At 51.8% G+C, this 13,150-nt stretch overlaps 1 protein-coding gene across 3 annotated transcripts in view; it reads right to left on the bottom strand.

Moving 5' to 3' along the window:
• Window positions 1–2,198: 2,198 nt before the first annotated feature.
• Window positions 2,199–13,150, bottom strand: part of Card11 (caspase recruitment domain family member 11) — a 128,985-nt gene continuing 118,033 nt past the window's right edge. For all 3 annotated transcript variants that reach the window (XM_028887401.2, XM_037198435.1, XM_037198434.1), the window contains exons 20-25: window positions 12,733–12,828; window positions 11,012–11,147; window positions 8,098–8,277; window positions 6,734–6,858; window positions 3,560–3,675; window positions 2,199–2,763 (exon numbers count right to left, since the gene is read on the bottom strand). In XM_028887401.2, the coding sequence (XP_028743234.1) occupies window positions 2,559–2,763; window positions 3,560–3,675; window positions 6,734–6,858; window positions 8,098–8,277; window positions 11,012–11,147; window positions 12,733–12,828 (858 nt within the window). In that variant the 3' untranslated portion in view covers window positions 2,199–2,558. The remainder of the gene's footprint in view (window positions 2,764–3,559; window positions 3,676–6,733; window positions 6,859–8,097; window positions 8,278–11,011; window positions 11,148–12,732; window positions 12,829–13,150) is intronic.

Raw genomic sequence — 13,150 nt, 5'->3', positions numbered from 1 at the left:
GGCTTTCATGGCGCCAGTTCCCAGAGGCTCATTGCTTAAATTGGGTTGGTAGGTCAGGAGATGCCTCAGTTGGTAAAGTACTTGGATCATGAGCTTGGGGACCTGAGTTCAATCCCCAGAACACACGTCACCAAGCCAGGTATGCATGGGCTTGCCATCCCAGGGATCCTTGGGGCTCACTGGCCAGCAAGTGCTCTGCCTCTCTCTTTTGTTTTTTTTTGTTTTTTTTGTTTTTTTTTTTTTTTGTTTTTCGAGACAGGGTTTCTCTGCGTAGCTTTGCGCCTTTCTGAACTCACTTGTAGCCCAGGCTGGCCTCGAACTCACAGAGATCCGCCTGGCTCTGCCTCCCGAGTGCTGGGATTAAAGGCGTGCGCCACCGCCGCCCGGCTGTCTTTTGTTATTTCTTTTCTTTCCTACCTTCCCTCCTCTGGTTCCTTCTCCTTCAGATATATACCTGTAGGTGAGTGCAATTTCCCAGCCTTACCCCCCACCCCCTTATATCACCACTCACCAGACAGGTGGGGGTGGGTGGGGCTCAGAGCCAAATGTGAACTTGAGACACAGTGTATGTAAGGAAAACAAATCCTCACACGGGGTCACTTCCAGCCACCCAGCCAGTGTGGAAACTTTCAATATGGTTTTGAACCGGGCACTGGCTTCAAAGCAGCCTGGAGTGTGGGTGGGGTGAGGGTAGGGTAGGGGTGCAAACACCTGCCTCCTCACTCGTGACTTCCGTGTTCAAACAACACAGAAAGCACCCCTTTCTCTCTCCTCCTGCCTCCTACCCCCTCTTTCCTGAGCAGCTCTGGGCTCTGCCTACATGTGAGTGTTCCTTTTAGAGAGACCCCAACGAGCCCGCCATGGCCCTGTGTGAGGGAGGATGAGACCCGGGAGCCTGGGGACTTTGAGGCTGTGTTGACTTGAGGTCAATGCAGAGAGTGCAGGGTGGTGGTGGGGAACCTCCTTCCATCCCTCCCTGCCATCTCAACCCTTGTCACCCTGGATCTGCCCCCAGTCTTGCATGCTGGAGCTTGGCCACCCCTGGAGGAAGGGAGCACCTAGACACTCATTCCCTTCCAGATCTTCACTCGGTACTCCTCCCTCAAACTCTAAGAAGTGCATTTGGTTTTTCTGCCCAGCCAGCCTCAGGCTTCCGAACTTAAATAAATAAATAGAAATAAATCAGTAGACCTTTTATCCGAGAACTCCTTTCCGGTCACGTCTGTCCCCTTGGCCAGACTTCTAAGTGGAAGAGCGACAGGCCTCTGCTTGGAGAAAGTTCACCATCGCTTTAGGCTTTACCGAGGTGGGAGTGTTGGCCCTTCAGCCCATCCGCTCCTCACTAGACGCTTTATCTCGACTTAAATGGCTGCGGCTGGACCTTGGCAGACCCAGAGCGGCTAGCTTGTTTCCATGGGCTGTTCTGGAAAAAGGAAGCTTCACGCTTGCTGGCTCTGTCAGGAATGTTGATTTGAAAGGTGCCCGGCTACTTGGCAGACTAGAGATGGGTCGCAAGGCACGAGGGAGAGAACCTGTACACACTGGGTTTCTGGCTATCCACTCCCACTTCCTAATGTTGTTGCACTTTGGGTATCTTTTGAAAATGGCAGAAGCTGCACTAGGCTGTTTTTTTTTTTTTTTTTTTTTTTTTTTAGAATAAAGCTGAGGACATTGGTGTCTTGAGTATGTGACAAAACCAGTAGAAATTCAACCTGTGATATTTGCCATAACACACCCGTAGAAGTGTGCTGCTCTCAAGCCTGGTGGGAGAAGCTCTCGTGTGCATTGGGCAATGGTTACTGCAGAGACTGGTAACTGGTAAGGAGTGCGGAGACTCTCTACATCAACCCTCTCATGCTAAGTGAGTGTGTGTGGAGAGACTGAAAGTCTGAGCACGGGGAGGGGAGCTGTGAAATGCTGTCGCCTGGACAGGACAGGGCATTGCACTCCCGAGCTCACAGAGCTGTGGTTATTCATACGGGGATCAAACCAACAAAGGTTCTAGTGGGACCTGCAGGGGCGGGAGTGTCTCCTGAGGTCCCACCCCCAGCTGAGAAACTGTACTGGTGACTATAGTCAGAGAATACGTGCACATGGGAAACCTGAGCTCATTCCTGCCTTAGTGACTTCGCTGGAACGGACCTCAGCTAGTGAGGCGGTGTGGGATTACAACCCCTGCAAAGGATGTGCTCAACAACGAAGAACTGGAGAAAATTTAATGCAAGAGAAAAAAATGGCATGGGAGGTGCCCTGTCTCCCAGGACCCAGCCTGCCTGGGACGCATGCTCTGTGCTTCCCCTAGGGCTGCCAGCCACTCTGGCAGTTGGAGTCCTGCACTTTGCAGGTAGTCATCTGTCCCTGTCCCATGCATTTACATTCAACTGCTGCTCTGGCCTCGGAGGGGCTGCTGGGTTTGGGCCCCAGGCTCAGTGTCCTGTGCTGCCTCATCACTGTTCACGCCAGCGGGCCCTGGCCTTCCACAGGTGGCTTCTGGTGACTTCGTTGCTAGGGGCTCAGGATCCCCATGTCTGTGTCCAGCGGCTCAGGCTCAGACGGACTCATAGCTGGTCCTCGTCCACCCAGATGGTCTTGCGCTGTTCCTCCCCAATCTTGTCTTTGAGGACACGCAGCAGCTCCTCCACGCTGCTCCACATCTCCGCCTCCACGGTGGCGTAGAGGCAGGGCAGCGCCTCCAGCTCCTTCTCTTTGAGTCTGCACACACGCAGGAATTCCTCCTCCGTCTCTGGCCGTGGTAGCAGCTTCCTGTGGGGGTGAGGGGAGAGAGAGATGGCAAGGGATGACATGGGGAGGCTGCGGGGCTTGATGCCTGCGGTGTGAGACGGAAGCCTGGATCCACAGTTGCCCCCACCTGGGCCACTGGACCACACATGCCCGATACCTGCTGCCTCCACCTCCCAAGTGCTGGGATCACAGCACTGAGTGTGCTTAACACTACTGAAGAGTGTTAAGGCCAGCTTGGGCTAACGTGTGAGTTCAAGGCTAGCCTGGGCTATGTGGTGAGAACCTGTTTCATTCCAGAATCAAGTCATCATCCCAAATGAAACCCTGACCCCATTAAACACAAACTCCACCCCATCCATCCTCCTCAGTACCTGGCTCCCACCATTCTGCTCTCTGTCCCTGGGAATCTGCTACTTTAGGGATTTCCTATAAGTGGAACCATGTGGTGTCTGTCCCCAGGCTGATTTCATAGTATCCTATCCTTGAGTGCCACTATCATGGCTGATGTTAGAATGTTCTCCTTTTTCAAGGTTGAATACTATTCTACCAGGCTGACCTCCAACTTTTGATCTTCCCGAGTGGCCTGTGCCACCACATCTGGCCACTTCCCTCCTTCTTAGGTACTTCATCTCAGTGACAGGAAGTTGACAGACCCTCTCCCAACAGCCTCATTCATGCCATTGTCTCTTACATACATGCCCCAGCATCTCCCCACTGTGCTCAGGGTCAGCGTCACAGGACCCAGCACCCAGAATTTTGGGAAGGGATGGGTAGAGCATGGTGTGGGGGGCCAGCGTGGGAATTGGGGTGTCCTTACCTGAAGCGTTTGATGTTCTTCTCGTTCACCCGGATGAGCAGCACGATGGGGTACACCTTGCACTTGATCAGGTCACGCACACAGCCGATCCCTGCCTCTAGCAGGCAGTGTTTATTCTGTAAGTACAGCAGTCACTGTCAGCAGTGGCACCCACACTATCTACCCTTGAGGGTGCCAGGCCAAGTCCTGGGCGCCAGGCTGAGCTAGGGAACTTCCACACCTCTGGACACTGTTCAGCTCTGCTGAGCCCAGTGGCATCCCCAGTCTAGGTTCAGCCCAAGGGGGGCTTGCAATGAACACTCGTCCCCCACCCCCAGTCTTCCAGGTTGCTCCTGGTATTGGGTAAGAGAACAGAAAATGTCAGGAAGGGTGGCTGGCTGGAGGGACCTTGCGGTTCCTGCTTAACCAGGAGCTTACTGTTTGTGGAAAAGAACGAGTCCCACTTGGCTGAGGCATCAAGCCCTAGAGGAGGCTGAGGCAGGAGGATTGAGAATTTTAGGTCAGCCTGGGCAACATGGTGATACCTGTCTAAAAGACCAAGCCAAGCTAAATGATAAAAAAAACACAGAAAGCTGGGCATGTGGGTGTGGCACTTGGGAGGATGAGTCAGTATCGTCATGAGTATGACTAGACTACGTAGGAAGACTTAGTGCCAAAATTAAAAAGAGAAAAAAAGAAATATAAAGAATATAAAAAGCCAGGTGTGGTGGTACACACCTGTGATCTTAGCACTTGGGAAGCAGAGCCAGGATATCCTCCTGGCTCTGAAGGGCAGCCTGGGCTACATAGTGAGAGGGTATCTAAAAAACAAGTAAACAAAGGCTGGAGAGATGGCCCAGTGGTTAAGAGTATTTGCAGCTCTTCCAGAGGACCTGAGTTCAGATCCCAGCACCCACGTGACAGCTCACAACCACTGGGAACTCTAGCTCCAGGGGATGTGATGTTCTCTTCTGACCTCTGTGGGCACTGCAGTCACACTGTATGAACACACACACACACACACACACACACACACACACACACACACACACACACACAGATACACACACAGATATACACAGATATACACAGACACACACACAGATACACACACAGATATACACAGACACAGACACACACAGACACAGACACACACACAAACATGCACACACACTTAAACAAAAAAAAAACCTTAACAAAAACCCAGGCAAACAAGAAACAGAATATATATATATAGGCTCAGATGTTGTGTGTGTTTGTGTGTGAATGTGGATCCAAGGCAAGAGGAGTCAACCACAGTGTCACCTTGCTCAGGGGCAGGCAGGCTCCTTGTTTCTTTTGAGACAGTCTTTCTCTTGGCCTGGGGCTCATGATTTGCTTAAGCTGACTAGTGCTGGTGAGTGAACCTCAGGAATCTGCCTGTCTTAGTCGCGGTGACTGTTGCTGCGATGAAACACCATGCCCAACGCAACTCAGGAGGAAGGGTTTATTTGGCTTTCGCTTCCACATCCATAGTCCATCCATCACTGAAGGAAGTCAGAACAGGAACTCAAGCAGGGCAGGAATCTGGAGGCAGGAGCTGATGCAGAGGCCACGGAGGGTCCTGCTTACTGGCTTGCTCCCAATGGCTTGCCCAGCCTGCTTTCTTATAGAACCCAGGACCACCAGCCCAGGGATGGCATCACTTCTCCATCAATCACTAAGAAAGCGCCCTACTGCTGGATCTTCTGGAGGCATTCTCTCAACTGTGGTTCCCTCCTTTCAGATAACTCTAGCTTGTGTCAAGTTGACATAAAATGAGCCAGCACCTCCTGTCTCTCCCTTCCTAGTGCTGGGATTCCAGTCCAGGCCACCATGCCTGGATCTTCAGGTGGGTCCTAAGGATTGCACTCATCTCCTCATTCTTGCCTGGCTGTAATTAACCAACCTCAGTGGCTGGTGCCTGAGGAATGACCCCCAAGGTTGTCCTCTGATCTCGACACACACGTACACATATATACATGCATTTTCTCACACATGAACATACCTGCATGCTGCCTTCAGTCTGGCCAAAAAGGTTGGCTCTGCCTTCATCTGTGCATGTCAATGACACATGAGGAGGGTGTATACGTGACCAGCCAGATGTATGGCAGCCAGGTTACTGGCTCCTGCTACCCCCAAGGGTGCTGTCCTCTCCCCTGCCATGACTCTCAAGCCTCAGAGCAAGGAAGAACTCCATGCTTTACAGCTTGATCAGCATCATCTTGTCCGGTTAGGGTCACTCGGGGTCACCTCGTCTAGCTCCAGAGGAATCTGACTTGCACACTGTGACATCCTAGGTGGCTGTCTGTGACTCTTCTACTGCTTCTCTTTCCCACGGTTGAGTGGATGTGACACCTGACACCCATGCTGTGCTGTTTATTTATTTATTTATTTGTTGTCAACTTGACATGCACTAACCTGGGCAGAGGGAGCCTCACTCCAGGAATTGCCTTCATCAGATTGCCTGCAAAGCAAATCTGTGGGCGTTTTCTTGACTAGTGATTGGTGTGGAAGGGCCCAGCCCACTGTGGCTGGTGTCATCCCTAGGCAGGTGGTCTTGGGTATAAGAAAGAAGGCTGAGCAAGCCATGAGGTGCAAGCTGATAAGCAGTGTTCTTCTATGGCTTCTGTTTCACTTCCTGCCTCTAGGTTCTTGCCTGGAGTTCCTGTGCTAACTTCCTTTAGTGATGGAGCATGACCTGAGAGCTGTAAGATAAAGTCAACCTTTTCCTCCCCAAGTTGCTTTTGTTTCATGGTCTTTATCTTAGCAACAGAAAGCAAAGTAGAATGTACTTCTTTCTTATCCTGGTACACCCTTCTCTCTCCTCCCCCTTCCCTTCTCCCCTCTCTCCCTCCCTTCCTCCTCCCTCCCCTCCTATCTCTCTATCACACACACACACACACACACACACACACACACACACACACACACACACCCTTAGCTGACATGAGCCAACACCAGGCCATTGGCAGAAACAGAAAACAGCAGAGGGTTTCAAAACACAAGCCCACATCAGAGACCTGAGGACAAAGAGCGGAGGAAGAGAGTAATCTGGGGCCTGAGTAGAGAGAAACAATGGCCATACCTGTGGCCACCCACTCTTGCCTATAACCCAGTACTTCACAGAGATGGTTGGGTGGGGTCTCAGCCTGGCTGGTACCCAGTGTTCCTCACCTTGGCTGCCACAGCCTCAATGTTGGCAGGGACGATGCACTCAAAGGTGTTGGGGTTCTTTTCCCGGGAGTAGATGATGGTCTCAGTCTTCTGCTTCCGGAGGAACTCATCTCTTGTGACGATATCTGCAGAGGGGAGTTGGTCATTCCTTCCAGGCCCTACCTGTCTCCTCCTGGGTGCACCTAATTTGATATCTACCTGGTCCTTCCCCACTGTGGTTAAATGGGACCTCATCTTCTCTACTAGATGGGGAAGCTCCTTGAGGGTGGGATCAAGGCCATGGTTCATGCTCTTCATGCTAGACCATGCAGCAGGGACTTAGTGAACACTCGAGCTCTGGCTTTTCAGCTGTGAGTGTTACTGGACAAAGTAGCTCCGGTGTTGTGGTCAACACAGAGTCCAGTTCAACCATAAATCTCACCTATAGAACCAGCTCTACATACCTATCCATTCATTCATCCATTCATCCTCTATCCATCCCTCCCATCTGCCCATCCATCATCAACCCGTCCACTCATCTATCGTCAACCCATCCATCCATTTTCCAGTTATTCACTATCCGTTCATCTACTCACCCATCCATTCTATCATCATTCACATCTCCATCCAACCATTCATCATCCTCCTGTCCATCCATTCACTCATTCACCCATCTCTCAAGTGTCTACCATCCATCTACCTACTACAGATCCCTATCCACCCATCAGTCCATCATCCATCCATCCATCCATCCATCCATCCATCCATCCATCCATCCATTCATCTATCCATCATCTATGTTTCCATCATCTACCATCCACCCATTTACCCATCTCCCTGGCATGCACCACTCTTCTACCTACTACTCATTTCCATCTATCATCCACCCACCCACCATCCATCCATCCATCCATCCATCCATCCATCCATCCATCCATCCATTTCCCTACCCACTTACCAACCTATCTCCTACCTACCCATCTATCTGACCACCTACCCACCCACTCACTTGTCTATCTACCCACTTACTTATCGTCCATACATCTATCTACCCACCCACCCATCTATCTGTCTCCCCACCACCCACAGGATCTTGCTCATGGCCAAGCATTAGGATTAAAAATGTGTTAAAACATGCTTTTGCCAGGAAGAAGCTGTGGTCTAGCTGGAGAGAAGTATGTGGGTTACAGATCATTAGGAAGTGATTTAGTGGGTACAGTGGGAGAAGAAGTGAGGAGGAGTGGGGGGTAGACAGCACAGATGGAGGAAGAAGAGGAGGGGCAATGGAAGAGAGGGGAGGGGAGAGTTAGGGGAGGAGGCTGAGTCACCCTAGTGATGGGCTCCAGAGGCCTGTGTCCCTCTGCCTGCCATCTGGCCGCACTCACCTGACTTGCAGATGGTGAACTCCATGGCGCCCCCCGAGTTGAGCAGCTTCTGCACCAGTGTCTTGGCCAGCATGGTGGGAGTGAAGAGCACCGGTCGGCGGCGCTCACAGTGGAAGGCGCTTACCAGGCTGTAGGGGATCAGGGTGAGGTTCCGGCTGAGCTCATTCTCAGGGTCCAGTTCTGGTGGAGAACAGAAGCCGCAGGCTGTCAGAGTCCACCCCATTCAAACCAGGGCACGGTTAGGGTATGGAGGCCCTGGCCACCCTCGTGGCCCCATGGAGCCTGGAGGCCTCTGGTGATGGAGGAAGGGACACGGGTATCTTGGAGCTACTCTGGGCACCTGGGAGTGCCTCTGAAGGGGCTGTGGGGAAAACACACAGACACACAGGAACCCTAATGTGTCCTGAAGTATGGGCCACCTCAGTAGACCAAGGACAACTTTTTAGAATAGGAGTGTGGCTTGTGACCAGAGTAGAGCCAGCTACGCAGTGGTACCCTTCCTGATCAAAATGTTCGCTCCTGATGGGGCCCACAGGGCTCACCAGAAACTTACAACTCAGGGGATTCAGAAACCTGCAGAACTGAGGGGGTGGGGCTGGCTCAGGGGGCACAGCACGTGCTGTGAAAGTGTGTGAAGACCTGCGCTCATCTCCAGAAGCCATGTAAACATCCTGTAGTGTGTGTGCTTACAATTCCAGATCTGGGGAGGCAGAGATAGGTGGATTGGGTCCCCAGAGAGTTTGCTGGTCAGTCAGTCGAGGTTCATCCAGGCCACCAGGCCAATGAGAGAGCGTCTCTCAAAAACAAGATGGGGGGCTGAAGAGAAGGCTCACCAGTTAAGAGCACTTGCTGGGGACTGGAGAGATGGCTCAGCTGCTCTTTCGGAGGACCTGGGTTCAATTCCCAGTACCCATATAGCAGCTCACAACTGTTTGTAATTCAAGTTCCAGGGGATCTGACTCCCTCACAAAAACATGCATGTCAAACACCAATGCATATAAAAATAAAAAAAAAATAAGAGTAGTTGCTGCTCTTGCAGATGACTGAGTTCAAATCTCAGCACCCACCTTAGGTGGTGACTCACAGACAGTTAGCTCCCTGTAACTACAGCTCCAGAGGGTTCATCGCCCTCTTCTTGTCTCTGTGGGTACTGCACTCATGTGGCAAGAACGGGTGCACACAAAAACTGTAACCAAAACAACAACAAAAACCCCAGTAGGGTAGATGGTGACTAAATAACAATACCTGAGTGGCCTCTATGGCCACACGAGTGCACATGCGAGCCCCCTCTGAGGTTACAGAGGCAGTCAACAATTGTTGGGGGGCTAGACTCTTCAGTGGAGCTGTCTTCAAGTTGTGCAGGGAGCTCCAGGGAGGCCGCTTTTGTGAATCATCGCCCGTGCTGTGGTGGGACCTTTCTGAAGATGCAGTGGCCTGAATTGCCCATGCTCCTGTGACCAGCCCCAATAAACTCACTGGCTCACCACAGCAGATCTGGCTGGACTTGCTCCTTTGGCTGGTGGTGCTCTCTCTGACTGGTGTGAATAGATGGGGACTTCCCCAGAACATCCTGCAATGTGGTGGTTCAGGCAGACAGATGGGTGAATGCAGGAGGGGTATGGGGTGGCAGAGAGGACCACATGGCAAGATGGCAGGCCACAGGGCAAAGCTTTGGGGTCTTTCATGGAAGGCACAGTCCTCTGTTCCCCTGAGTCCCAAGGCTAGGGGATCTATTAAGGTCAGCTCCAGGCATCTAGGGATCCATTTCCCAGAGCCAGGGCTCTGTCCCTGTTCCTTTGTCCCTGGCTTTGTAGCCAGCATGGGTACAAAGAGGTCTCCCTGGTCATCCATACTTGGGGTCTGTCTCCCTGTCTCCAAGACAGCCCAGCCTAGATGGGGTGGAGGGTGGGTGCAGGCAGGAGCTGGCTCAGCATCATCCAGGGGCAGGGCCCTGGGTGACTTTTTTTTTTTTTTTTCGAGACAGGGTTTCTCTGTGTAGCTTGTGTAGCTTTGCGACTTTCCTGGGACTCACTTGGTAGCCCAAGCTGGCCTCGAACTCACAGAGATCCGCCTGGCTCTGCCTCCCGAGTGCTGGGATTAAAGGCGTGCGCCACCACCGCCCGGCCCTGGCTTTTTACCAGCTAGATAAATGAAAAAGGTACTCAGCAGGGAGGGAAATCAGTAAGTAAATAGGTCTTGGCAAATGGCTTCCATCAATGTGGGCACCTGGGCTTACAGGGACAATGACAGGTAGCCAGAGCTGGGTGAGGATATCACCCTGGAGAGTCATGAGGGACAGCAAGATGACAAATCTGATGGGATGTCAGGGTTGGGTGACTCTTCTCATGTATCCTTTTATCCCTTTGATTTTGTTTGAGCTAGGGTCTCACTATGTACCCCAAGCTGGCCTTCAACTTATGGCAATTCTCCTGCCTCAGCTAACTAAATCCTGGGATTACAGATGTGTGCTACTATGTCCCCCCCCCACCGTGTGTGTGTGTGTGTGTGTGTGTGTGTGTGTGTGTGTGTGTGTGTATACATGCACTTGAGTATACAGCCAGAAGTAGATATTGGGTATCTCATTGGCTGTCTTTCTCCATCACTCTCTATTTTTTGAGACAGGGTCTCTCATTCAACCAGGATGGCTCATCAATGGCCAGAATGGCTGGCCAGTGAACTCCAGGTAGCCTCCTGCCTCTGCCTTCCCTGTGCTGGGATTGTAAGCACAAACCATAATGATTCTGGGTCAAGTACTTTACAGACAGGGCCATTTCTTCAGCCCCTTTCCTCGCCTGTTCATTCTGCGGCTTAAGCTCATCAGAGGGCTTCATTTAAGGTTGGAGTGTACCCTGCAAGGCCAGCCCAGACGTGCCCCTGCTGGGCTGTGGGGAGGGGCCGGGAGGTCCTCACGCACCTTCATGCTTCTCGGTCAGGAGTTTGGTGGCATCCAGCGAGGACCGGGAGAGGCTCCCCAGGGGGCTCCCAGAGATGATTCTCACACGTTCGTTGCTGTTCATTCGTTTGTACTTGTTTTCTGACCGGCTGACGAACTGTGGAGAGGAGGGTGGGGCAGGAGGGCGGGGCAGGGGGCGGGGCGACACAATTCTCTTGGCTTCAAGTCTTGAGCCAGATTGAGCTGCACCAGGCAGACAAAACCAGCCCGGCCTTTGTTCAAACCTTGACTCTACTCTGGGGGCCCAGGGCAGATCACCTCTGCTGTAAGGAGCCTGCATGAGACTCTGGGACACTCTAGCTACCGTCGCACAAAGACACCACTTGCAGCTATTATTCTAGCTGGTGAGGACCGTGGCTGGCAGCCCCTGGGCTCCATACATGCTGGAACACTCCAACTCCCCGACACTGCTCCCATGACCTTCTGCATTCAAGGAACATGGCTCCCTCACACAGTTCATAGACACTTCTCTGGAACAGAGTTCAGGTTCCCACAATGCCCCCCGGGCACCTTCGAGTCTCTCCTGCTTCCTTCTGCAGAAGAGCCAGCAGCCTGCCCAGTGCTAGTGTGCACCACTCGCATGCTTTTATTTTTATATATTTTTTGAGACAGGGTCTCATGTAGCCCAGGCTGGCCTCAAACTCACTACGCAGCCCAGAAGGACCTTGAACTTCAGATGCCCCTGCCTCCACTTCCTGAGCGCTGGGATTACAAGCATGCTCCATGTGGTGCTGGGAATGGAACCTAGGGCTCCATGCACGGTAGGCAGGCATTTTAACAACCGAGTCACACCCTTATCTTAGCCTTGAGTCTTTGGATGAAACTCAGCTTGACGCATGGGCTTAACAGTGTTATGGCAGATGGCCCTGGCTTCAGGAGGTCTCACGCGCTGCAGGGTCCTCTCGCATCTGTCTGTCTCTGTCACATAATTATGTCTATCTGGGTTTGGGGGTCAAGGTGCTGGCTATTTCTTGCTGCACTTGCTGCATGAGAGTCTTATTAATGCTGCATCCATGCAGAAAATGCGCTTCTGGGCTGCACACTCAGATTCTTTATCTCTCTCAACTATCAGTACAGGACTGGCTATAGAGACTGAATCTGTACCTATATGGAATCACACATCAGGCTTGTTGTTGGTCCTTGTGTTATCCACTCCTAAAATATTTTTTTCTTTTGAAATTAAGTACAAGGAGGAAAACTTTTTTTTTTTTTTCCAGTCCTAAAGAGCTAAACTGTTTCTACAGACAGGCAAAATTCAAGGAACCTGTTGGGTTTCCCTTATCTTCTTGGCTGCTGGGATGCTCAGGGAAGTTTAATGCTCCTTCAGAGGAAGTAAACTGGCCTAAATATCTGGAGGGCTCGTTTTCCCTTCCTGCTACAGCACATCTGATTTTTCTATCATATTTTAGCAGCTGAGTTGTTGAAGCTCTTTTGGCCTGAACTTTCTTCAAATCTTTTATGAAAGTGAGACTGGCTTCCAGCAGGCGTGGAGTCTGTCTACAGACCTGTCACTGTGAGGATAAAATGGGACGGAAGAAACCAGGCGCTGTGAGATGTCACCAGAGGCGCGGGAATACAAAGACTTGTTATTTCCATACTGGCATCTCTTCCTGGTAGGTAGAGGGCGAAGCCCTGGCAAACTGCACTAGAAAAGTCAGCGGGCTTTCGATCACCAGCCTTACCTGGAGGAGCTGGCCAAAGAAGAAACTCGCTCTGGAGAGGCGGGGGCTGACCCGAGGGTCACTGGTTGAAAGTGTCTCTTCAGGCTGCAGGGTGTTCTGAAATGAGTTTGTCAATCAGCCTGAGCTAAGCAAGGGACTCCTGAGTGTGAGCCTGCTGTAGAGAGAGGGACACCTGTCCCCAAGTCCCCTCCTGCTTGAGTGTCAAGGTACAACATCAAAGACCCACAGCTGTGCAGCAGCAGCGGCTAGGAGAAAACACCTGCTTGTATCTGAGACCAGAGTGGGATGGGGTGAGATGCATTTGAGTCTCCTAAGTTACAGCAGGCAGGGCTCATGGGAGTGCCCCTTCCCAAAGGAGCAAATGCCCTGCAATGCGTCTTCCCGATGAGCAGGCTCCTGCTTCTTACATGTAGAGAAG

The sequence above is a fragment of the Peromyscus leucopus genome, chromosome 23, assembly GCF_004664715.2.
Source record: "Peromyscus leucopus breed LL Stock chromosome 23, UCI_PerLeu_2.1, whole genome shotgun sequence".
Lineage (NCBI taxonomy): Eukaryota > Metazoa > Chordata > Mammalia > Rodentia > Cricetidae > Peromyscus > Peromyscus leucopus.
Note: the sequence above shows the minus strand (reverse complement) of the source record. Positions and strands in the feature narration are given on the sequence as shown.